Source organism: Planococcus citri, chromosome 5 (genome assembly GCF_950023065.1).
Source record: "Planococcus citri chromosome 5, ihPlaCitr1.1, whole genome shotgun sequence".
Taxonomy (NCBI): domain Eukaryota; kingdom Metazoa; phylum Arthropoda; class Insecta; order Hemiptera; family Pseudococcidae; genus Planococcus; species Planococcus citri.
This window is the reverse complement of record NC_088681.1, coordinates 65,935,356-65,963,057: the sequence shown is the minus strand read 5'-3', so window position 1 is coordinate 65,963,057 and position 27,702 is coordinate 65,935,356. Positions and strand designations below refer to the sequence as shown.

Below are 27,702 nucleotides of genomic sequence, written 5' to 3'. Positions count from 1 at the left end.
GCGATTGTATTCTAGTCAAATCATGGTAAAGATGTATCTAGACACACCAGACAACATCTGTTCGAAAAAAGTCGCTCGTAATGCTCTTTCTTTGAAAATCTTAATTTTTTTAAAAATTTTCCGGAATTCACAACTTGATCGAAAATTTACTTTTGAACTCAATCACTGGAAATTCTTCGTTATTGCCCATCAAACGGTGAAAAGGGTGCTCAATAAACACCTAATCAAGTTACAGGTGCCAAAGTTCATTATTGACCATTCCAAAGCGATTTGAAATTTATGGAGAAAATTGAGCAAATCACGGGGGCTCCAGAATAATTCAAAACTAGTTTTTGTTGTTGATGTGTGGAAGTTGAATTGAACAAAAATTATTTACATTGGTTCACTTTGCACATAAAAATACCTATTTACATATTATTTTCATTAAAAAAAAAAGTAAACATCGTCTAAATTTAAATTTTCAAAAATTTACCAAACATTCAAAAATGAACTCGTAAATTTTTAAAGTTCAAAGTTGAGATTTTTTGACTGCTAAGTTTTCAACAGCTTATAAAATTCTGGAGCTAGAATATGAAAATTTTATTGCAAAAAAAAAAATCTTGGAACTTATACAACTATGAACTTTCTGTGATGAGATTGACAAAATCAAACCATTAAAGGTGGGAGAGGAAGGGGCAAGTACAAAGCTTGAAATATTTTATCAAAATGAAAAAAGTGACTTATTTTTCTGGTTCAACTCTTCCAGCAATTCCCCATTGGTCCCCCAAATATTTGGAAAATTATAAAAATCATGTCATAATCGCATTCTCATTTGAATTGGAGCTCCTTCATGAGAAAGACTCGAATAATCAATCGTGGTTATAATTCTTTATTTTCAATTAAAGGTATTAAATTTTAGATTTATATTTATTTACCTTCTATCTAAATAAAATATCGTCACGGTGAAAAATTAAAATAATAATAATACGTAATATAAGGAGGCTCTTATTTAACAGTTTCGCTTTTTAAAGCTTCAACTCCCTCCCCCCCCCAGTTATTGGCTTCGATGAGAAAATAATCACCCTTTTCTTGACAAAATAGATAAATTATGTCAGAGCTTCCGACTCAATTTTTTAAAAAAATTAATCAATTTATCCAAAAAAAATCGCTTACGTTCTTTCAAGTTACGTTGATCCTCTTGCGCATGCCTATCCAAAGTACGATATGAAAAAAATGGAATAAATTACCTAAATTCTGATAGCAATTTTTTGAAAATCATTTATTTCTGCGTCCGAATTGTTCTCTAGGCAACCCTCTTTCAGAGAAAAAAAATCATCCTTGCTCCCTTCTCCCCCCACAACGTCGTTTTCACTAAATATGGACCCAAAAAGTTGGAAAAAATATAAAAAATTATTCAAATTTTTTTTTAAATCGAAAATTTCTCAATTTTGATCAAAACATTTCCAGATACTCATCTCTATAAAAAAACTTTCCTCGATATTTTTAAACGGTAGGTAATTCCCTGTGTGGATGTCTTCATGGTCTAAAAAATATCAAAAAAATAAAATTGCAATTTTTTTAAATTTTCAATTTCTGCATCCGAATTTCTGGACCATAACCCAGACGGAATAGTAGGGTGGATTGCAGAAAAAAAAGAAAAAATGTTGTGGGATTTTGACTAAATTTAGTGAGGACTAGTGAGGACCTTTTTTTTTTTGAGTTGAAAGTCACACGGATAAAATTTTGGCTCCGACGATGCCCCTAGAAATGGGACGTGGGTCCTGAAACACTTACAAAACCTGTTTTGGTAAAAATGGCCCAGCCCCAAATGATAATTTTTGAGATTCTACATCGACCTAAGCTATTGCCATAAAAATCCAAGACCACTTTTAGGGTTCTACTGAGCAGTTTAAAATTCGCCAATCGCTTATTTTTGGGTAAATTAGTATTTTTAAAAGTTTTTCTTCTTGAATATTTTGAAATAATTGAGCCGAAGCATAGAAAGAAATCATTTCTGAAACTGAGAAAAATATTTTGTTTGGTAACTTTTGCCAATTTCAAAATTTCGAGAAAAACAGCCAAAAAATTAGCAATTTTTTCATGGAGGGGAGTTGAGAACCTGGAGCAGTCAAATTGATTCCCAGGTCATTCTTTCCTGTGTATAAATAGATTCCATTTCACGGACAGTAAGTTTACCAAAGCCTTGATTTTTTTTGTTGAATGTCACTCGAGAGCCAAAATCTGACCTTTGTGTGTCATTTTTTGGCACTTTACTTGGGTACTATTGCACATTTAAACCATAATATACGAATATAAGCCAGACGAGAATCAATTCGTAAAAACGAGGTGGGAATCGATTCGATCATTTTTGGTGTTTTGAGAATAAACTCATCAACTCCCAAATTTTCATAGCATTTTTTTGTTTATATAAAATGAGGGGTTTAAATACATATTTAGAAATATGGTAGAAGTCAAACAATTCAGATCAATCTTACAGAATTACCAATTTAAAAATAAATAAAATAAGTACCGAGTAAACTGAATAAAATTACTTATCTAAAAACGAAAAAAACTAAAATTAAAAGACGGAAGTATGCCTTCATCAATTTGACATGAATGATGAAAAAAAATTGTACAGCATTTCTATGTTTAACAAAATTCAAATTAACTACTCTTGTACTCTAAAATGTTCTAGTACAACTCCAAAGGTAGAAATCTCGGCGATCAATGTCAGAAGTACACCTTCTTGAATTTCCTAACCTCTTCAATACTTCCCAAACACCACAACAAAATCTGATCAAAGGAAGAACCATTAATCAACATCCTAAAATCACTCGAACTCACGCCTTGCCTCGTATAATCAATTAGACGCGACTTTATCTCCTGTGCCATTTGTTCCGATGAAACGAATATCTCTAAAAACTCTAGAAATCTGTTCCACTCGTTGATTAATACAGAAAAAACCCATCGTGGTAAATGGTGTTGAATTACAGGAGACAGCATAAGTTGATTTTTGAAATTTGTGGCAAGATCAACTTTATTATAAGCATCGCAAATGAACTTATTAAATTGTGTCGCGTGACTAAAATGTTGATACCGAAAAACAGATCTTCCATGGAGTAAATTTGACTGCAGCAATTGCTGCTTAAAAAGTCTCGCTGTATCTTTATTAGGGTAACAAAAATTCACAAAATCATTCAATTCTTCAAAATTAGGTTCTTTTATTAACTCGACACAGAGATTGTGTACGTGTTTACTTTTTTCCATAACCTTCCTTTTGTATTGAATAATTGCATCAGCGTTCTCGAAACACAATTCCATTATTTGTTGCAAATCATCGACACTTTTGCCTAGGATCAAATTATGCCAAGAGTTGGTCCAAAATGAGCTTCTCTCCTCGAAAGTTGCACTATTAAGAACAGTCAATAGGAACTCCGAAGAATCCTTGCGATTTTTAAGGCGATAGTCGGTGAACAGATGTAATTTAGTTGATATTTGCTTAATTGCCAATCGTTTCAGATCTTGTGGAGCACTGTACCATATTTTGCGACATAGCCATAACCTCTGAAGATCGTGATTCTCAAGATTTTCGTGGCGCGAACACTCCATTTGCAACATACCCAGGACTAGTGCGATGAAATTTCGCTCGTTTATTTTGTTTTTCATGCTCAACCATGTTCGAAGTATGATCCTTTCATTGGAATAACAATTTCTCAACAAATCATAGATCAGACCACTGCAGCCTTTCCTATCAACAAATGAATTTAACTGGTGCTCGTCAAATTTTGGCAAAATAAATCTCACGAATGTGTCTATATCACGCTTATAAAGTTCCACAGCTTTGTGAAATTGGTCTTCGTAGGGTATACGATTCCAAAAATATTCCACCGATGGACCGTTATAAGGCATGTGATAATCGAACATTATTTTATCGACAGTACGCCATTCCCAGGAGGTGCGTTCCCATATCATTTCATAATAGCTTTCATCAAAAATAACACTCGAACGCCTTATCTTACGCAGTTCATTCCTGAGACAGCAAATCCAATAATACAATTGAGGATGAGGATAATCGCGAAACCTCATCTCATTCAAATCTATCTTTTCACATACAGATGGCCAAATTCGTCTGATATCGTCTTCGAAAAAATACGTGCACGCTATTTTGAATTTCTCGACATCGCCAAATTTATTGCAACGCATCATACGTTCGGCTGTACGGGAATAATGAATAGTTCCGTTGTAATCGCATACAAAATCATCGAAGTGTTCCAAAACATTGTTCTTATGGCTGTAATGGTGCAAGAATACCCTATTGTAATGCTGCTCGAGCCAATTTTCCATCGAAAGACCAAATTGTGCAACATATTCCTCTATCATGTTATTATAAATCACAGCTGGGAAATCGGAAAATGTTGTTTTTAATGAAATGCACTCCTTCGGATCAAATTTTTCCAATTCGCCATTCGCACGATAATAGTTCACTTCGCTGCGCCATATGTCCCGAGCAATGGTGATCGCTGATAATTCTTTCAAGTCAACCGGAGCAGTTTGAATAGCATCATTCAAGTCACTTATGATTTCATCCATTTCCAGTTCTTCACTCTGCTCGACTGTAATTCGAACCTAGAATCGTAATGATCGAATTAATTCCATGAGATGAGTTGAAGTCAAGCATGAATGTCAATGTAACGTGCAGTTAGCATGCAAGTAGGTATAAATACCTATTCATGCAAATAAACCAAAATGAGTTTATTAATTCGATGTTTTCGCATTTTCGGCTGAGGTAAGTATTTCGCTCATTTCCACTAAATCTCGATTTTTTTTCAAAATTTGCTTATTTTCAACACAGACATTGCAGGTATTAGGTACCATAGGAAAGTGATGACATCCGATTGCGTTTTGAGCTAGCCCACCAGATGCCAAATCAGCCCTCTTTTTAAATTTATGGACTTCGATTTTGCTCAAAATTTATTCATAGATTCCTCAAATTGGGATAAATAGATCAAAATCGCTATTATTGGCTTCTCAACCTCTTCTTTGGGGCAGCAAGAGCGAATTTTGTTTTCAATAATCGTGTTTTTTTGTCGTGGGTCATTCCACGCCAATTGGACCAAGAAGTGGTAGGGGGGTTCGGCGATTTTTTTGAAAATTATCATGTGGAAAGACCTTCCGAAGGGATGACCAATGGCGCAAATCGCATCCCTCTAGCCCATTTTTAAAGGCAGCCAGGGGGTGTCAAAATTTTTCAGTGATCCCAAAATATCATCCATTTCAGCAGTGGATTACTCAATAACCCCGATACCTACCAAAATGGATCTTTTACCCATTGTTAGGGGGTTTGAAAGGCTTTTTGATGATATCATAAAAATCAGTGTTGCCACCTTTTTTTCGTACAAAAAATTAGCTCAAAAAGTTTCGAAACGTAGTTTTCATATCGTTCCGACTCTCAAAAATTCTGAAAAAAATATATTATGGGCAACTTTTCATGCTGAACAACGTATTAAAAAATTGGGATGGTAACATGTTGCAAAGTCGATTTAAAAAAATGTTAATTTTGAGAAAAATGCGATTTTTTGATTTAAGACTTGAAAAAAACTTTTGATTGGTGAAGTTGACCCATTTGACCCCTATTTTTACCTATCCGTTGAAAAAGTTGAAAAACCGTTTCAATCGATGAAACAACTTCCTCACAAAAAAATCAAAATTCGAAAAAATTCAATTTTCAATTTCAAACATCAGAAATAGTTTAAATTTATTCAGTTGTCTTATTTTGACCTCTTTTTCACGTATTTCATGAAAAAGTTGATTAAAATTACACTCACGACAAAAAAATAAAAATTCCTTCATTTTTTGAATTTTTTTGAATTTTGATTTTTTTGAGAGGAGTTTATTTCATTGAGTGAAAGGGTTCTCTCAACTTTTTCAACGGATAGGTAAAAATAGGGGTCAAATGGGTCAACTTCACCTATCAAAACTTTTGTTCAAGTTTTAAATCAAAAAATGGCATTTTTTCGCAAACTTAAAATTTTTTAAAATCGACTTTGCAACATGTTACCATCCCAATTTTTTAATATGCTGTTCAGCATGAAAAGTTGTCTATAATATATTTTTTTCAGAATTTTTGAGAGTCGGAACGATATAAAAACTGCGTTTCGAAACTTTTTGAGCTAATTTTTTGTACGAAAAAAAGTGGCAATACTGATTTTTAAAGCCTTTCAAAACTTCTAACTATGAGAAAAAGTTCCATTTTGGTAGGTATCGCGGTTATTGAGTAATCAACTGCTGAAATGGATGATACATATTTTAGGTTCACTGAAAACTTTGACACCCCCCTGGCTGCCTTTAAAAATGGGCTAGAGGGGTGCGATTTGCGCCATTGGTCATCCCTTCGAAAGGTCTTTCCAGGATAATTTTCAAAAAAATCGCCGAACCCCCCCCCCTACTACTTCTTGGTCCAATTGACGTGGAATGACCCTCATATAATACCCAACTTTGGAGACCAATTGCTTGGAAATGCTGCAATTTGAATTTTCGAGAGCTCAAATTTTAGAAGCATGAGAAATTTAAAAATCTGAAAAAAAAATTCTGAAAGCTTGCATATTTATGACATTTACAAGCACGAGTTTCTCGCGATGAAATTCGCAAAACCAGAAGGGATACAGAGTCTCAAAAGTTTGGTCATAATGTAAAATAATTATCAAAATATTGTGAGACAAAATCATTTCATTACGTATGTCATAATATTGGGAGTGGGTGATTGATTTCATTGACTCCTCCAATCTCCTAAAAATTCAAGAAATCGTGTAATATTTTTTTTGATTGTTGGGTAATTCTCAAAAAAAATGTCAATTTTGATGTGTATAATTTTGAAAAATAAAAATCATTTTTTTGGAAAATTTCAAGTGGGAATCATTTGTATAGGTGTCCCAGATCCCTGTTCTAGTGTTGGCCTCAATTCAATCCCCCCACTGTGGACCCCGGCCCACCCAAAACAGCGATAATTAGGATTCGACCCTCATCGATCGATGTGTAATATGTCGATTGATATGTTTTCGAGGTCGTAGAATTCGAATCTGGAGTTATTTTTTATGTAGAGGTGGAGGGTGAGGCGTGGGGAGGGGGAAAATGTCAAATTTTGCTTATATTATCGTGTAATATGTCGATTCATGTTTTTCAGGCCGCAAAGTTCGAATCTGGACTTATTTTTTTGGTAGGGGTAGGGGTGAGGTGTGAGGAGGGAGGAAATGTCAAATTTTGCTTGTACGATATCGTATAATATGTCGACTAGCGCGATAAAAGTACAGCTGTCTGAAATTTGGCCAAGTCGGAGGACAAATGGGCACTGGACAAGCCTAAGGACAATCTCAACGTTTTTTCGTTTCTAGCCTTACCTAATGGACATTATTCGAGTTTTAACACGTAATAAATGCGTACTTATCATGTAGAACAACTTCCCTTTCTTAATTATCATTTTTGGCGGGCTCATCAGGGTAAATAAAAAGGCAAGCCGAAGGACACCGATTTTTCGAAATATCATATTTTCAGAGACAAGTACGATCAGAACGAGCCATTGCGTCGGTTTTGAAAATAACATTGCGGGGTAACATTTTTATGAGGACAGTGAACCAGTGCAGCCACTCGCCAGAAAAAAATGTTGGATTGGGAAGCCATCAAAAATAATTGAAAATTGCTCTAAAATTTGCGCAAAAAGTGTGTGACAGTTTTCAAATGTGAAATGTGAGCTTCCTATGGACTTATTCCAATTGCAATTTGCACAATAATGGACCTTCGTGTTCTATGATAATGAGAATGTGTCAATTTTTCCCCAAAAAAATAAAGTTCATGACACTTTATAACATTCATTTTCAAAAACATGACGTGTGACAGCCAAGTCGAAGGACATTTGGGGTATAAAATCGAATGTACACCAATGAAAGGAGGGGCTAAAAATCTCAATACCATATGTGAAATGTGTGGGAGATAATCCTTGAATGGACCAAAAAAAAATAAATAAAAAATTTCATGCTAAAACCTTTGAGAAATTTGCCATGTACACGATTTTTAACTTTTTTTGTTTTTCAAGATGGGCGCCATTATCGAGTTTTCTGGATATCCCTTCCTCCCTCCTCCTGCAATGATATGTAGCAAAATAGTTTACATTTTTTTTTTCAGTTACTAAAAATTACATATCATAAAATGCATATGGCGTAGGTGTATTTCAGTTTTATTTATTTATTTATTCAAATATTCATTTTATAAATTAGAAAATGCGGACTAAAAATTCCAAAAATTTGGTTTTGGAGCATATCTTTACTCATAAGAGGCAATATCGGTTCGAATTCAAGATTTGAGATTAATACGATTGGGAAAAACCTTCTTCAAATTCTTTCTTCGTCGATTTTCAGGCCTCTGCACTTCGATTTGGAATTTAAAGGTGCTGACTTTTAAAAGCTGGAAAAATCCTACTGATTATAAATTTTAAAAAATATCAGACTTTTGAAAACTTGAAAAAAATTCCGAAATATTTTGACACTATACTAACGACTTTGAGAAGCCGTACAGAGTACATACAGGTCAATGACCTCGAGAGGGGTAGGTCAGTGACCTTGATAGTCCAGACATGCAAGTCAATGACCTCAAAATGCCAGACAAAAAGACAGACGATTTTGAGAAACCAGACAGACGGGTTATTGACCTTAAGAAGTAGGTCAGTGGTCTTGAGATCCGAGACAAAAGGGTCAATGACCTCAATATGACATACCAGAAGTTTAGCAGAAGGGTCAATGACCTCAAGAGAGGTAGATAGTGTCCTTAATAGTCCAGGTATAGAAAGATCAATGATCTCAAGAGGACAGAGAGGCAGACAGATGATCGACGACCTTAGGAAGCCAGACAGCTAGACAAGTCAATAGGCTGAAAACCTGGTCCAGATGACTGAACCAGACCGGACCAGACCTAATCAGATCAAATTTTGGTTAGATGAGTCACTTACATCCTTTTTGACACATCTGACCAGAGCTGGGTGCCTGACTGTGGAAGTTCTCAGTATAAAGCTTAGGTCAGGTTCGGATGATCACCTCCGATCGAGTAATAAGTAAGTCAACTTGTGGCTAAATAAAAAAATATACCCCTGATTTAAAACTATCCTTGAAGAGGAGACATTACACTTATTTTTAAATTACTGATCTTCCTTTCTAAAAAAGTTTAAAATTACTCGTATGAGCAAAGACCCGTTGGATTCAGAGGTGAACTAGTACAATCAACTCTTATGAATTTTGACAATATTAATAGGTACATAGAATCGATCCACTGAATCACTTTGAGGCGTTAAAAATAATTCATTGGTGAATGCTTATTCATTTTCATTTTTCTGAACAAAAATAAAATAAAAGTAATGCAGTATATGGATGGAACAAACTTTACTACGAAAAAAACAACAAAAAAATAGCCTCACAAAACTAAAATACGTAATACGACTAATACGAGTTTGTTAGTAGATACACCTAAAATGGACCATAAAAAATTAATAGTAAATATCTAGGTACAAAGGTACATAATAAGTATATATATTTTCATGGTATAGTTTGTCAAATCCGAATTTCTCTAAATGCCAGCCACCGATTTAAAAATAAACGAATACAGAGTGAACTGAATCAACTTTTATAAAAAGGAAAAAACTATTCATATTCAAAGGTAGGTAATAAACATAAACTAGGTACGAGTAAAAATAAGAGTTAGTCGTCATTTTCATATAAAACATAAAAAAAATAATTGTACAGAACTTCCATATTTCATTTAACCACTCTAAATGTACACATTCATACTAGGTACTCCAAAGATGAAAATCTCGGCAATCATAATCACAAGTTGCCCCGCCTGAACTCCCCAACTTTTCTATCACTTCCTAAACACCACAATAGAAACGGATCAAAGGAGGAAGTATAAATCTCCCTCCTAAAATCATTCGAACCCATAAATTGCCTCGTATAATTAATCAGACGCGTCTTTATCTCCTGCATCATTCGTTCCGATGAAACAAACGTATCAAAAAATTCTATAAATCGGTTCCACTCTTTGATTACCACGGAAAAAACCCATCGTGGTAAATGGTCTTGAACCACCGGAGACAAAAATAGTTGATTTTTGAAATCTGTAGCAAGGTCATCGTTATTATAAGCATCGCAGATGAACTTGTTAAATTGCGTTGAGTGACTAAAATGTTGATACCGAAAAACAGATCTTCCATCGAGAAAATTTGACTGCAACAATTGCTGCTTGTAAAGTCTCGCTGTATCTTCATTAAGGTAACAAAAATTCACAAAATCATTCAATTCTTCAAAATTAGGTTCCTTTATTAACTCCACGCAGAGATTCTGTACGTCTTTACTTTTAGACAATTCCTCTTTGAATACAATAATTGCATCATCGTTTTCGAAACACAGTTTCATTATTTGTTGCAAATCATCGACACTTTTGCCTAGGATTAAATTTTCCCAAGAGTTAAACCAAAATGAGCTTCTCTCCTCGAAAGTTGCACTCTTAAGAACTGTCAATAGGAACTCCGAAGTATTCAAACGATTTTCAAGACGTTGATAGGAATTGAACAGATATAATTTGGTTGATACTTGCTTAGTTGCCAATCGTTTCAAATCTTTTGGAACACTGTCCCATATTTTACGACATAGGAATAACCTCTTAAGATTGTGATCGTGGCGCGTACACTCGGTTTCCAACATACCCACGACTAGTGCGATAAAATTTCGCTCCTTTATTTTGTTCTTCATGCTCAACCACGTTCCAAGTACGACTCTTTCATCGGAATATCGATTCTTCAACAAACCACAGATCAGATCACTGCCTTTCCTATCTACAAATTGATCAAACTGGCGCTCGTCGAATTTCGGCAAAATGAATCGAACGAATGTGTCTATATCCTGCTCATGAAGTTCCACGGCTCTTTGAAATTGGTCTTGGTGGGCCATACGATTCCAAAAATACTCCACCGATAGTCTATTATAAGGCATGTAATAATCAAACATTACTCTATCGACAGTATGGTGATTTGAGGGTATCTTACGCAATTCATTTCTCAGACTGCAAATCCAATAATATAATTGAGGGCAATCGCGAAAATGAATGCCATTCAAACCTATCTTCTTGCGCATAGATGGCCAAGAGCGTCTGATATAGTCTTCGAAAAAATATGTACACGCTATTTTAAATTTTTCCACATCGCCAAATTTATTGCAACGCATCATACGTTCGGCTGTACAGGAATAATCAATAGTGCCGTCGTCATCGTATACAAAATCATCGAAGTCCTCCAAAACATAGTTCTCATGGGTGTAATGAAGAAAGAATACTCTTTTGTAATTCTCCTTCAGCCAAGATTTCATAGAGAGCCCAAATTTTGTAACATATTCCTCTATCATGTTATAAATCACAGTTGGTAAATCAGGAAATGACGTTTTTAATGGAATGCGTAGCTTTTTCGGATCGAATTTTTCCAATTCGTCATTCGTACGATAATAGTTCAATTCGCAGCGCCATATGTCCCGAGCAATGGTAATTACTGATAATTCTTTCAGGTCAACCGGAGCAGGTTGAATAGCACCACTCAAGTCGTCTATGATTTCGTCCATTTCCAGTTCTTCACTCTGCTCGACTGTAATTCGAACCTAGAATCGTAATGATCGAATCAATTCCATGAGATGAGTGAAAGGTAAATTAGTTTAAAAAGCGTGAAGTTGACCAGCAAATAAACTAAAAAAATGTTATTAATTCGGTCTTCTCGAAATGTATGCTTAAATACGTGTCTCGCTCATTTCCATTTTGTCCTGAACTTTTTTCTACAATGAGGTCCCCAAATTTTGCAAATGGGCAATTCCATGCCAAATCAGCGGATTTTTGCACGATTAGTTATCCATATTTTTTAATCAGATCATGAGGAGAGGTCATCAAACGATGGCAAATAACGCGAACGGGTCATTCCATGTCAACTCAACCAAAAAAAGGCGATTTTGAAAGTCATGTCTTTCGATTTCGCTCAAATTTATTTTACAATGTATACCCAGCCAGTAAGTAATAACCCCGCAATCAGTTTGGTCACAGCCCCCTCAGGGGGTGGGTGGGGGGGGCTTCCATTATTTTCACATTGTCTCGAAGTACTCAACTTCAGCAGCCCATTCCTCCAAAATTATGATACTTTGATCAAAACTGATTTCACAGTTCGAAAGAGCATTGCATTTACAACTTTTTAAGCATTTTGAAATTTTCGAAAGTTGAAAGTTGAACTTTCAAATTGAATGTTCAAATTTCAAAATGGCGCTGTAAGTGGGAGCTACCATTTAAAATTTTGAAAAAATTTTCATAGATGAACTTTTTGATGTTTTTTCGAAATATTCAAGTTTCGAGGTGGGATCTCTCAATAGAGGAGAGCACCCCCACCCCCAATTTTGGGCGAAACTTTCGAAAGAAAATCTGAGGCATGCGACATATCGAATTCTATGTTTTTGGTGACGCTGAACACGAATATGACGTCAAATTTTTTATTGGACTTCATCCACGGCCCTCAACAATTTTTTTGGACTTTTACCAATTGGCGGAGGTTTTGGGGGTCATGGGTGAGGTCGATTTAAAAAACTATGGCAATATTCGTGTTCAGCGATATCGAAAACGTACTATTTCATGTGTCACACGAATGTAAACATTTTTTTGGGGGTGGTCATCCCCTTTGGAGAGGTGCTGGGGGCCGTGGACGGGTCCAATCAAAAATCTGACGTCATATTCGTGTTCAGCGTCACCAAAAACATACTATTCCATGTGTCGTACAATCAAAACACTTTTTTGAACTTTTACCCCTTTTGGGGAGGTGCTGGGGGCCATGTATGGGGTCCTATCAAAAATCTGACATCATATTCATGTTCAGCGTCACCAAAAACATAGAATTCGATATGTCACATGCCCCAGATTTTTTCTCAAAAGTTTTGCCCAAAATTGGGGGTGGGGTGCTCCCCTTCCATCAAGCGATCCCATCTCGAAACTTGAATATTTCGAAAAAACATCAAAAGTTTCATCTATGGAAATTTTTTCAAAATTTTAAATGGTAGTTCCCACTTACAGCGCCATTTTGAAATTTGAACTTTCAATTTGAAAGTTTAACTTTCAACTTTTGAAAATTTCAAAATGCTTAAAAAGTTCTAAATGCAATGCTCTTTCGAACTGTGAAATCAGTTTTGATCAAAGTATCATAGTTTTGGAGGAATGAGCTGCTGAAGTTGAGTACTTCGAGACAATGTGAAAATAATGGAAGCCCCCCCACCCGCCCCCTGAGGGGGCTGGGACCAAACTGATAGCGGGGTTATTATCTACTTACTGGATGGGTATATATTGTAAAAAAAATTTGAGCGAAATCGAAAGACATGACTCAAAAACGTTGGTTGAGTTGACATGGAATGACCCGAACCGGACATTTTTTCAATTTTTTTCGCGGGAGCTATTGGGCTCCCAAGTTTTTCCAAAATGGCCGAAAATGGAAAATTTCAGTTGCAAATAGCTTCGGTTGTAAGCAGTATAGAATTTTGAACTTTTTTCAAATTGTAGTACTTTGAGAGGTTAATCGACGGATGATGTCAAAATCAGTGTTACCACTTCCGAAAACCTAAAAAAGTCGATTTAAAAAGGTATAATTGAAATATAACTACGATGTCCATTCTGAAAAAATTCTCAGTTATAGTCCTTTCTATGTAAAATAAAATAATATGAAAAAATTGGAAGGATATTTTTTTTCATTTTCGAGAAAAAAAATCATAAGTTTGGCACTTATTGCAAAAATACCATCAGAAACTTGAAAAATGAAAATTTTAGCATTTTTGAGATATTTTACCAATATTTAGACGAACATGTGAAAAAATCCCACTCCCCCTCCCACATCTGTCAATTAATTTACGAGAAATACCATTTTTCTGGGTATGGGTGGTACGAAAAATGGTGTTTTATGTCAATTCGTCGACCAGTTAGGGGGTAAATAAATAACTCAAAAATGCAAAAATTTTCATTTTTCAGGTTTCTGACGGTATTTTTGCAATAAGTGCTAAACTTTGAATTTTTTTCTTTTTTTGGTGACATTTTTTTATACTGGGCGTGTATAATTGCCAGGATTTTTACGCCCAGTTTCGAGGGGTTTGTCTAGATTTGGTTTGAAAGATTGATTTCTTTGATGTATTTAAGAATGTTTTCTGTTGTCAGGAATTGTAGGGTTGAGGTCTGAAATGCTTAAGGATTGACGTTTTGTTTTGCGGGAGGGACAGTAGAATAGAAGGTGTTGGGTGGAGATTATTTCAGAATTACAGAATTGACAGGTGGGTTTAGGAGCTTTGGTGTACAAATAGCTGTGGGTTGATAAAAATCGAAGACCCCTCGCGTTCAAAAATCCGCCGATTTGCCATCGAATGACCCTAATGCAATTAACACGAATAAAAAGATTTGATCAGATCACGACCATGTTTGAATAGATTTGCTTACCTAATTTCAACAGATCTGTGCGTATCCAAATACACGTTTTAATCTTTTTCGAGCTGCGTCACCATCAGATAAATACTCGTATGTACTATATATCAGCCCTGTTTTGAATTTGGGGACTCCGATTTTGCTCAAAATTTATTCATAGATTTCTTACATTGGAAATAAACATATTATAAAATCACTACTATTGGCTTTTCAAACACTTCTTGGGGCAGAAGAAACGATTTTTCTTTCATTAGAAATGGTTTTTTTGCCATAATGCCCAATTTCTAAGTCCAATGCTTGGAAATGCTACAATTTGGAGAAAATCTATTTACGACATTTCGAAGAAAATTGAGAATAGTTTCAATGATTTTCACTAAGAATTTCGAAAATTCGAAGTTGAGCTCCATAACCTTAGGTGTTATTATCAGAGATCACATTCTCATTGAAAGTAAGACTGAGGCAGACATCTCAAGCAGTTCCTTCTTGAGAAATATTTGAATAAGTAATCGTGGTTATTATTCTTTATTTTCAATCAAGAGTATTAAATTTTAGATTATAATTATTATTTATTTGAATAAATATTGTCACAATGAAAAATTAATTCAAGTAGTTAGGTATTAGAAAGATGCAAACCAATTTTTATAAAGCTACTGTATTTATAAGACAATGAAAGTAGTCAAGGTTAAATACATAGGTAGAAATAATTCATTAGAGAATAAGGAGGATCTTATTTTACAGTTTCGCTTTTTGGCGCTTCAACCCCCTCCCCCGACGTTTTCAGCTTTTACGAGAAAATAATCGTCCATTTCTTGACAAAATATTTAAATCATGCCAGAGTCCCCACCTCAATTTTTTTTAAAAATCAATCAATTTGTCCAAAAAAAAAAAAAATTTCCTTAAGAATTCCTTTGCGAATAATCTTTTTTTGAATGAAAACCCTCCTGTTTTCATTACATAAAGACCCGTAATGTTGAAATTTTTTTTTTAATTAAAAATTGAACTTTCTAATAAAAAATGTACGGTTTTTGATCAGATAACCACTCTCTTTTCCAGAAAACACTTTCCTCGGTTTTCTGAGCAGAGTTAATATATTGTCCTCATAAAGGTTTTAAAACAGAAGTCATTTTCAAAACCAAAAAAATCATGATTTTTTCGCTTTATCCCCTACTCAACCTGTTTTGGTAAAAATGACCCAGTCACAGAAGAATAATTTCTGAGTTTCTGTGTCGACCTAAGCCATTGCCATAAAAATCCAAGATCACTTTTAGGGTTGTACTGAGCAGTTGAAAATTCACAAATCGTTTATTTTGGTGTAAATTCATGCTTTTAAATTTTTTTTTCTGAAATATTTCGCATAAATCGAGCCAAAGCATGTAAAAAAATTATTTCTAAAACTGCGTAAATATTTTTTAAGGCACTTGCAGTGGTGCCGATTCTTCGGTAATTAATGACAATTTAAAAATTTTGACAAAAACAGCCAAAAAATTATCAATTTTTTCAAGGAGGGAAGATGGGAATCTGAAAGTAAGTACCTAATCGAATTGATTCCCATCGTCGTTTTTTCCTGCGCGTAAATTGATTCCATTTCACGAACAGTTGGTAATATTCATACGTCTTGATTTTTTCTGTTGAATGTCACTCGAGAGCCAACGTCTGACCCTTGATTGTCAGATTTTCGCCATTGTCTTACGTTTCCAAATTCAATCCGAACGTGAGCAGAAATAAAATGGGAATCAATTCGTGCATCAGTAAAAACGAGGTGGGAATCAATTCGAACATTTTTTGTGCTTTGGGAATTCAACTCACCAAACCCAAAATTTCCATAGAATTTTTTCTTTCGGTAAAATGAGGGTTTGAATACTTATTTAAAATTTCGCCACAAGAAAAAAAGCAAACATTTTTTTCACAAGTATTAAAATAAGAGCCATTTACAGAATCGCCTATTTAAAAATTCAAAAATACTGAGTGAACTGAATCAACTTTTCTAAAATGTTTAACCTACGCTTAAAAAACTAAAAATAAGGGTTTGTCTTCATTTTGACACTTGTACAGCATTTTCATGTTTAACAAATCCCAATTACCTAACTACTCCAAATGTTCTCGTACTAATTCCCAGTTTGCCCGCCTGAATTCCCTAACTTCTTCTTCACTTCCCAAACACCACAACAAATACTGATCTAAGGAAGAATAATTAAGCCCCATCCTAAAACTATCCGAACGCATGCATTGCCTCGTATAATCAATTACACGCGTCTTCATCTCTTGCATCATTTGTTCTGATGAAACAAATGTTTCGAAAAATTCTATAAATTGGTTCGGCACGCCAAATAATACAAAATAAACCCATCGTGATAAATTGTCTGGAATCACGAGAGACAACATCAGTTGATTTCTGAAATCTGTAGCAAGATCAACGTTATTATAAGCATCGCAGATGAACTTGTTGAATTGTGTCGCGTGACTAAAATGTTCATACTGAAAAACAGATCTTCCATCGAGGAAATGTGACCGTAGCAATTGCTGCTTGAAAAGTCTCGCTGAACTTTCATCAAGGTAACAAAAATTCACAAAATTATTCAATTCTTCAAAATTAGGTTCCCTTATGAACTTGACAAAGAGATTCTGTACGTGTTGGTTTGTTACCATGACGTTCTCTTTGAACTGGATAATTGCATCAGCGTTCTCGAAACATATTTCCATTATTTGTTGCAAATCATCGACACTTTTGCCGCAGATTAAATCGTGCCAAGAATTAGTCCAAAATGAGCTTCTCTTCTCGAAAGTTGCACTCCTAAGAACTGTCAATAGGAACTCCGAAGTATTCAAACGATTTTCAAGACGTTGATAGGAATGGAACAGATCTAATTTGGATGATATTTGGTTAATCGCCGACTGTTTCAAATCACTTGGAGCACTGTTCCATATTTTACGACACACGCGTAACTTCATGAGATCATGATCATCAAGAATTTTGAGACGCCAACATTCCATTCGCATCATGCACACGACTAGGGCGATAAAATTTCGCTCGTTTATTTTGTTTCTCATTCTCATCCATGTTCGAAGTACGAACTTTTCATCGAAACAACGAAATGTCATTAAATCACAGATCAGACCGTAGCCTCTCCCATCGACAAATAAATTAAACTGGTGCTCGTCGAATTTTGGAAAAATGAATTTAACGAATGTGTCTCTACCTTCATTACGCTCTTGGAGTTTCATAGCGTTTCGAAATTGGTCTTGGTAGGGTATACGATTCCAAAAGTATTCCACCGATGGTCCGTTATGAGGCATGGGATAACAGAACATTAATTCATCGATAGTTACGTCCTGTCGGGTTATCCTCGTATGCAGTTCATTTCTAAGATAGCAAATCCAATAATACAATTGAGGGCAATCGTGAAAATTAATATTATTCAAACCTATCTTCTTGCGAATAGATGGCCAAATTCGTCTAATATCGTCTTCGAAAAAATACGTACACGCTATTTTAAATTTCTCGATATCGCCAAATTTATCGCAACGCATCATACGTTCGGCTGTCTTAGTATAATCAATATTGCCTTCGTAATTGCATACAAAATCATCAAAGTCTTCCAAAACATTGTTCTGATGGCCGTAATGAAAATAGAGTACTCTTTTGTAATGCTGCTCGAGCCAATTTTCTATCGAAAGACCAAATTTTGTAACATATTTCTCTATCAAATTATCAATCGCTTCTGGTAAATCTGGAAATGTTGTTTTTAATGAAATGCACTCTTTCGGATTGAATTTTTCCAATTCGTCATTCGTACGATAATAGTTCACTTCGCAGCGCCATATTTCCCGAGCAATGGTGATCGCTGATAAATCTTTCAAGTCAACAGGAGCAGTTTGAATAGCATCATTCAAGTCACTTATGATTTCATCAATTTCCAGTTCTTCACTCTGATCGACTGTAATTCGAATTTCGAACCTAGAATCGTAATGATCGAATCAATTCCATGAGATGAGTTGAAGTCATGCAAGCATAGAGTAACGTGCAGTTTAAGTTTTACGAATGCTTAAATAATTATGTAAAATCGCTATTATTGTCTCCTCAACCACTTTTTGGTGTTGTAGGATGGAGCGAATTTTTCTTTTTTAGGAATTAGTAGCTTGGAAATGCTGCATCTTGGAGAAAATCTGCTAGTGGCGTTTTGAAGAAAAATGAGAATAGTTACGATTCCGAAGTTGAGCTATTTTCAGAGTTCGAATTTCAAATACCTGCCAAATTTTGATGGCAAAGTTTAGCACAAGTTTTCCTTCAACGAATAGCGACTATTTAGAAAATAAAGAACGAAATTTCAATCTTGGGCAAATACCCTGTTTTCGAGTACCCTCTGCCCTCCCTATACGAATCGATTGAAAACGTTTTCGAACCCTTTTCAGCAGTTCTAAGTAGAGGCTCCAGCAGATTTTTCAAAAGTTGAAATTTCGACAAAATGTCATTTAATGAAGTTGAAAAACTAAAATTTATATTATGCACGTTTATGGCACTCTATGAAAATCTGGTATCTACAAAATCTCACTGAAGGTTCCAGAAAAGCTTTAATATCACTTTCTGTCAACTCAGCATGTTAAAATTGAGGGTTTAAAGTGAATTTCGGTAACATTTTGTGGTTATTGCAAATTTTAAAATATGCTGGAGGTTTAAGAGCTGCTTAAAACGGTTTAAAATGTCATCCAATCGATTTGAGGGGTCGAAACTAAGATATAGGTACATTAAAATCAGCTTCACTTGGAGAGGTGACTTTGCCCTGATTTTGGGCAGGCACCTAACATTGAAATGGACGTTTACATTTTATCAAGCCCACTTTTGGAAACTTGGAAAGAAATTGACTGACTTGAGTCGCTATGACGTTTAAAAACTTGCAAACATTTTTTTCCATTCTTCAAAAGTCTGACTTTTAAAAGTCTGGAAAAATAGGCAACGTATCCCCCTTACTATGTGCGGCTTCTAACAACGAAAATTACCTATTTCTGGCATTTTGATATCATGTCATATTCTCTGGCATTTTAATATTATATCAGACATATTGTTGTGAGAAAATATTTCCCCAGTTTCAGACATTATAATATATAGGTACCTATCTTTTCATGTTTTGGCACAATAATGCGAAATATTTGAGAAGAAAAAATTTTCAAAACACGAATTAATCTACTCAAAAGTAACCCATTTGCAAAGGAGGAGTTGCGATAAGTGCCATTTTTTGGCACCAGCTAGTTATCGACTCAACCACTCTTAAAATGTTGTAATAAATGTAAGAAATACAAACCTGTGGTTAGTTAACCCAAAATGACCATTTTTTTGGGCTCCAGGGGTTCCCGAAGTTGCGAATAAAAAAATAATTTTAGCGAACCACTGAGTATTATTTAAAAAACTTTTTTAGCATACAATATCTGTTTGAACCAAATAAACGTTATACGAGGTGATATTCTTACTTTCGACCCTCGCTCGGAGGCAAAAATTGGGGGGGGGGGTTTCAATTTTTTGAAAATTTTGGAACTGGACCTACCCCTTTGAACCCCGCTAAAAAACTTTTTACAGTTTATTAGTATCTGAAAGACCTCCATCCTACCAAATTTTGAGCTCAATAAAAATTTTCGATGGTACTCAAAAATCCAATTATCCAATTTTTCGTAATTCTGATATTTTGGGAACCCCTGGAAAACTAGAAACCTGCGATTTGCGCCAAACGTAACGTTTCGAGATGTATATTCGATTACTTAGATGAAAAAGTTGAATTAAGCTCCCTGTATATTCGTAATTTTGAACCCTTTTTTTTAGAGACCCCCATTTTAAGCATCCCTAAAAATAGCGTTTGGGCATATTTTTTCAAATAAATTGAAGAATTTACATTTGAAACACACTAGCAAGTGCTCGATAATTTTTCATATGATTTTTCCAGTAACTTTCAAAATTGAGCTATTTTGGATCAAATTCTGAGATTTAACTTTTCGAAAAGACGTTAAAATAACGTTTTCATGATTTCAACGAAGTAAAAACGCCAGAATATAATTTGACCTAAAATAGCTTAATTTTGAAAGTTACAGGAAAAATCAAATGAAAAATTATCAAGCACTTGCTAGTGTGATTCAAACGTAAATTATTCAATTCATTCGAAAAAATATGCATAAACCCCTTATTTAGGGGTGCCTAAAGTGGGAGGCTCTAAAAAAAGTTCCAAAATTGCGAATATACGAGCACAGGGAGCTTATTAATTTAACTTTTTCATCCAAGTAATCGAATATACACCTCAAAACGTTACGTTTGGCGCAAATCGCCGGTTTCTAGTTTTCCAGGGGTTCCCAAAATATCAAAATTACGAAAAATTGGAAAATTGGATTTTTGAGTACCAGCGAAAATTTTTACTGAGCTCAAAATTTGGTAGGATGGAGGTCTTTCAGATACTAATAAACTGTAAAAAGCTTTTTAGCGGGGTTCAAAGGGGTAGGTCCAAAATTGTGGTTCCAAAATTTTCAAAAAATTGAAACCCCCCGACCATTTCTGCCCCCAAAGGTCGAAAATAGAAAAATCTCCTCGCATAACGTTTATCGGGTTCAAACCGATATTTTACGTAAAAAAAAGTTTTTGAAAACAATACTCAGTGGTTCCTAAAATTATTTTTTATTCACAATTTTGGGAACCCCTGGAGCCCAAAAAATGGTCATTTTAGGTTAATTAACCATGGATTCATATTTTTATTACAACATTTTAAAAGTGGTTGAGTCGATAACTAGCTGGTGCCAAAAAATGGCCTTATCGCAACTCCTCCTTTCCAACTGCTCAAGTGCGAAAAAACACGTTTTTTTTTCTTTCAAAAATCTCTTCTGTGAATACCAATATCTCCTCACCAGCTGGTAACCTCTGGAGATGAACATTTTCTGATTGAATTTCAACTCAAAAGGATGGTCTACACTACGTTTGGCTAGAATCCTCCGAAATTTTATTGAACAAAATTTCCAAGTCAGTTGAGCAAATTTAAATTTGGTACCTACTGCAATTGTTCAACGCCAGCATTCAAAAACTTTCTCGTCACAATTTTGCTTGCTTGAATTCGAAAATGTTCCCTTTTTGAGGACCCATTAATTCCTCTTCAGGTGCACCTGCGGAACCAATCTGTTTTCTGAGTAACTTTCTACTCAATATGAAGACTTCCACTGAATTTTGTAAAAATCCTGTCATTTTCCCTTTCGCAATCCGCTATACTCGTAATGTACCTAGTCATACTTATCTGTCCAACTAGTGGAAAATCATCAGATCTGATCAGATCAGATTAGATTTCAACAGACCTGTTTAATCAGATTCACATCTGCACCTTCTACGGATTGAAAATATGTACCTATATAAATGATCGATTTTTAACTTTAATACATTGTGTGTATCTATTTCTGGATCAGATTTCAACTCGCTTTTAACTGATGAAATATATCCGAATGAGTTACTTTGGAGAAATCAAAATAATCCATCGGCGAATAATAATAAATTATTAATTTAAAAAAAAAAACTGCAGCATAAAAATAATTGAATCAACTTTATTATTACCTTACGTATGTACATATTAAAAACACAATAGCATTATTGTACTTACATTACATATACAATTTTCGAGTTAGTTCATCAAAATATTATCTGCTCAAAAATGTTTAGCTTGCTTAAATATTGACAATAAAATACTCACACAAGTTTCATTCGTCAACTTTTCAGTTTATTTTTAATTGAAAAATGTACATATAGGTAAGTATTAAAAAAGTGAAGTGAGTTATAAAAAATTTCCACATTGATGTCAAACAGCATACCTACGGATGAAGCTAAAATTTATACCACTTATATTGCAGAAGGTTTTCTGTCAATAGAAAAATTTTGGTACCTACAAATTTGTCCACAAATTTTTGAGAAAATTGCAATTTTGAAATTCGAAAACCGATTTTTACATTTACCCCATGTTGAGGTATTAGAATTTAAATGATGAGTTTTAAAAAATTTCAATTTGAAAATGAAAAGAAAACAGACTCGAGTGAAGCGAGGGCCGGGCTCGTACTCAATTTCTCCCCCAAAAAAGTAATTTTAGTGACCAAAAGTAATTGAAAAGTATTTGATAGTAACCAAAAAAGTGATAAAATGCGAGCAAAACATTTTAGTAAGTACAGAAAAAAATCTCAAGACTTTTTGACAATTTTTTGGCAGCACGAATTTTTGGCAATCACTGGCCAAAAAATAGTAAGTACCTTTTCGCAATCTTCGTTGAAAATGGCAGAAACTTTTCGCTCATTGACCTTTTTCTGGACAAAAAAGTGGGATTTTTCGGTCATTTTTAGGAAGGAGAATGCATACTTTCTAAATTTCTTGCGAAAAAGTGCGAACAACATTTGGCAAGAAATGAGCCTATGTGGAAACTTTGACAAAAGGTGAGATTTTTAGCTAACGTTGATCATTTTTTGGCAGCAAAATAGGGATTTTGGCAATTTTTGACGAAAAAGGAAAATTCTTCAAATAATAAAACGAAAATGACAATTTTAACAAAATTAATGGTTTTCTGACAGTTTCTGCAAAAAAGCGATACATCTGCACAGTTTTTTTGTTTTTTTTTTTTTTTTTTGTGTAAAAATTCTAAATGATTGTTTTGAAAAAAAAAACGAATATTTTTGAATATTTTGTTGAAGAGCGAGCGAAAAGCAAGATTTTTACAAATTTAGCAAAAAGAAGAATTTTGTGAAAATTATTGGTGAAAAGAGACACTTTGACAATTTCTGGCAAACAGGTAGATACCTAAGCCGAGCTTTTAGGTAATTTTGAAGCAAAAATTTGATAAATTTAGTAAAAATCAGCAATTTTGTTTCGAACAGTCAGGCTTTTCACTTTGCAACTTATGGAAATTTTACGTAAAAAATCGAGACTTTTCAACTGCGAAAAAGCTAAAATTTTCAGCAATAGGGAAGACTTTTGGACAACTTTTGGAAAAAAATAATACTTTTTAGAATTTTTTTTTTCCAAAAACCGAGAATTTTGACAATTTTAAGCGAAAATCAAAACCGAGTATTTTCGGAGAAAAGCGCAAATTTTTGGAAATTACACTTTTTCGCAATCTTCGCGTTGAAAATGGGGGACATATTTCGGTCATCGATATTTTTTTAGACGAAAAAACGAGATTTTTAGGTAATTTTTAGAGAGGGAAATGAATACTTCTTGAATTTTTTCGCGAAAAAGTGACAATATTTGGCAAGAAACGAGGCTATTTTGGAAATGTTGACAGAAGGTGAGATTTTTAGCTATTTTTGACAGAAAGATAGACTTCGACTATTTTGCATCGCAACCAGTTGAAAAACAATACAAAACTGTAAAAGTAGGTCGATTACGAGCCTTAAGCATGGGCAAAAGCTTGTTTCGAGAAGTGAAGTTTTTCAGGTGAAAGGTGCTTTTTTTGGCTTAAAATTTTTTACAAAATCTGAATGATATACCTTATAGCTTTTTAGGCTTCGACACCTGCTAGTTGGCGCGACCAAAAATAAATATTTTTTCCACGAGGTCACAATTTTGCAATTACCAGGGCTGGACACATGTTTGTTTAAATTTCACAACTTCTTCATTACTTCCCAAGCACCACAGCAAAAACTCATCAATGGAACGTTCATGCTCGCGAGGTTTGCCACAATGATAGTCACACGGTTCCGGAATTCCATTCTTCTTCCAACGATTAATCACCCGGTTTTGTATCCGTTTCAACTGTCCTTCCATTGAAACAAACATTTTAATAAATTCCCTAAATTCGTTCAACTGGACATAGCATGGACGTGAAATACAATCTGGCTTGAAATATCGAATTATAGGGAGAGACATCAGTTGACTTTTAAACTTTGTCGCCAGATCAGCATTATCATAGGCTTCGTTGATAAACTCATTAAATTCTGCTGCTTCGCTAAAATGATCTTCCGACAAAACAGGCTTCTCACCGAGAAAACTCAACTGCAGCAATTGCTGTTTGAAAAGTTTCGCTGTATCTTTGCTAGGACAACAAAAATCTACCAAAACATGCAATTGTTTAAAATCGAGCCCATGTATTAACTGTTTGCAGTGAGACTGCAGACGATCGCTGGTTAACATGACGTTCTGTTTATACTGGATCATTGCATCGTTGTTTTCGAAACACATATCCATTATTCGCTGCACATCGGAGAAGCTTGTATAGAAGAGAAAATTACGCCAACCGTTATGCCAAAATGAGTACCTCTCCTCCAAAGTTGCATACGTAAGAATGGTATAGAGTAAATCTGCAGAATGATCGCGATAACTAATACTTATGCCCTCGGAATGCAGATCAAACTTGGATGATATGCGCTTAATTACCGATCGTCTCAAATCATGTGGGGCACTGTGCCAAATTTCATCGCATAATAATGACGAATTCTTATCATCGGGATTCTCGATCGTTACGTAGAGAGTGCTCGGTCCACGTTGAAATATATTCAAGATTAGTTTAAAAAAATCAACTTCATTCATTACGTTTCTCATTCGCATCCAGGTTTCAAGTACCAACGTTTCATTATAAGGACGTTTTAATAATAGATTACTCATCAGATTACAACCGTGATTATTGACAAATTCACCAAGCTGGTAGTCATCGAATAATGGTAAAATTAATCTTACCAATTCTTTGTCATACCAAAAATTTTGCCTCGCTTTTTGAACTTGTTGCTGGTAAGGTATACGGTTCCAAAAATATTCTACCGATGGTCCATTGCGAGGCATGCAATTGTCTAGCATTTTATCAAAGAGAGTTTCGTTCTGTGAGGTAGGTATCTTATTCAGCTCATTCCTCAAACAGCAAATCCAGTAATATAATTGAGGACAGTCGTGAAAATTAATATTACTCAGGCCTACCTCTTTGCGTACAGATGGCCAAATTCGTCTGATATCGTCTTCGAAGAAATACGTGCAAGCGACTTTGAATTTCTTAGTATCACTCAATCTATCACAGCGCATCATACGTTCGGCAGTCTTGAGGTAATCAACAGTGCAATTGTCGTAATCGTACACAAAATCATCGAACTCTTCCAAAATATAGTTTTGATGACCGTAATTAAAAAATAATACTCTTTTGTAATGCTCCTTGAGCCAGTTCTCCATCGAATGTCTAAATATTGAAAAGTATTTTTCAATCGTGTTCTGAATCACTGTTGGTAAATCAGGAACAGTTGTTTTTAATGAAATGCGTAGCTTCTCAGGATTGAATTTTTCCAATTCGTCATTCGTACGATAATAATTCATTTCGTAGCGCCACATATCCCGAGCAATGGTAATCGCTGATGATTCTTGTAGGGTTATCAGAGCAGGTTGAGTAGCATCATTCGTGTCACATTCCATTTCATCCATTATTGTGTTCTTCTTCCTGCTCAACTGTAATTCGGACCTAGAATCGTAATTATGGAATCAATGCCATGAGCTGAGTGAAAGGCAAACATTTTAAAAAACGTCAAGTTGACATGCAAATGAGCTGAAAAGATTTCATTTGGCGAATATGAAATTTTGATTTACGAATTCATTTTGCACATTTGATAATAAAAGTACATATAGCTTCAAAATATTTTGAAATTTTTCTACAACAAATTGGCATACTTATTATTTATTACCACAATCCACTTTATAATATACCTATGTATTCATCTCGAATTTAAAAGAAACTGTGGCTATGGAAAAGAGTACGATCTGAAGCTCTCATAACCAAAATTCCAGTTGCTTAATCGGGTTTTCAATTTCTGGCAAATTTTTGAAACTCCCAAAATGATGATTTTCTCTAATTCGTGATTATTCATTAAAAAATGTAAGCAGTGCTTTTCCGTTGGATGGATTCCTCTGAAGCAAACTCAGTGATTTGAAGCCGGTCTAAAGCATCTAGCAAAATCTTTAATTTTTCCAGTATTTTTGAGTTGATGGATAATCGAAAATCGTTGGTCGAAAAAACAGGCTTGAGGTGTCCTCTGGCTGATGAAAATTAAAAAATTTCATTAATTTGCAAGGAGCAGGTACTTACCTATAACTTCGTTGAGCAGATTTTTTTTTGAAAAAATTAAGGGTTAGGTACTCAAAATTTTATTTTGGAATTTTGGGTCGAAGTCAGATACCATAGGTCTCACCTCAATACAAATTCAACTATTCGAAAAGACATTAAAATTACGTTTTCACGATTTCAACGAAGTATAAATCTCAGAATTTGACCCAAAAAGCTCAATTTTGAAAGTTACAGGAAAAATCAAATGAAAAATTATCGAGCACGTGCTAGTGTGTTTCAAATGTAAATTCTTCATTTTTTTTTCTAAATATGCATAAACGCTTTGTTTAGGGGTGGGTCATTTCATGTCAATTCGATTTACTTTTTGAGTCATGTCTTTCGATTTCGCTCATTTTTTTTTTACAATATCTACCCACCCAGTAAGTAAGAAACCCGCAATCAGTTTGGTCCCACCGCCCTCAGGGGGCGGGTGAGGGGCTTCTATCATTTTCACATTGTCTCGAGGTACTCAACTTCAGCAGCGCATTCCTCCGAAGCTATGATACATTGATCAAAACTGATTTCACAGTTCAAACGGGCATATAATTTTAAATTTTTTAAGCATTTTGAAATTTTCAAAAGTTGAAAGTTGAACTTTCAAATTGAAAGTTGAAATTTCAAAATGGCGCTGTAAGTGAGAGCTACCGTTTAAAAATCTGAAAAAAATCCATCGATGTACCTTTTGACGCTTTTTCGAAATATCTAATTTTCAAGATGGGATCTCTCAATTGTGGGGGAGTACCCTCACCCCCAATTTTGGGCAAAACTTTCGAGAAAAAATCTGGGGCATGTGACATATTGAATTGCATGTTTTTGGTGACGTTGAATACGAATATGACGTCAGATTCGGCCCCCGGACCTCCCCAAAGGGGGTAAAAGTCGAAAAAAATTATTACATTCGTGTCACATATGTAATTGATGGACTTTTACCTGTTTGGGGAGGTTCTGGGGGCCATGGGTGAGGCAATTTGAAAAACTAAGGCTATATTCGTGTTCAGCGATATCGAAAACATACTATTTCATGTGTCACACGAATGAAACCATTTTTTTGACTTTTACCCCTTTGGGGAGGTGCTAGGGGCCGTAGATGGGGTCCAATTCATAATCTGACGCCATATTCGTATTCAGCGTCATCAAAAACATG

At 34.8% G+C, this 27,702-nt stretch overlaps 1 protein-coding gene across 3 annotated transcripts in view; it reads right to left on the bottom strand.

Moving 5' to 3' along the window:
* Positions 1–852: 852 nt before the first annotated feature.
* LOC135848258 (uncharacterized) overlaps positions 853–27,702 on the bottom strand; it is a 35,392-nt gene continuing 8,542 nt past the window's right edge. The window contains exon 2 of one of the 3 annotated variants that reach the window (XM_065368123.1): positions 853–4,605. In XM_065368123.1, coding sequence (XP_065224195.1) covers positions 2,710–4,569 — 1,860 coding nt within the window. In that variant the 5' untranslated portion in view covers positions 4,570–4,605 and the 3' untranslated portion in view covers positions 853–2,709. Of the gene's footprint in view, positions 4,606–9,390; positions 11,661–22,029; positions 25,920–27,702 lie in introns of those variants that run through there. The other 2 variants (XM_065368126.1, XM_065368125.1) reach the window with 2 other exon arrangements.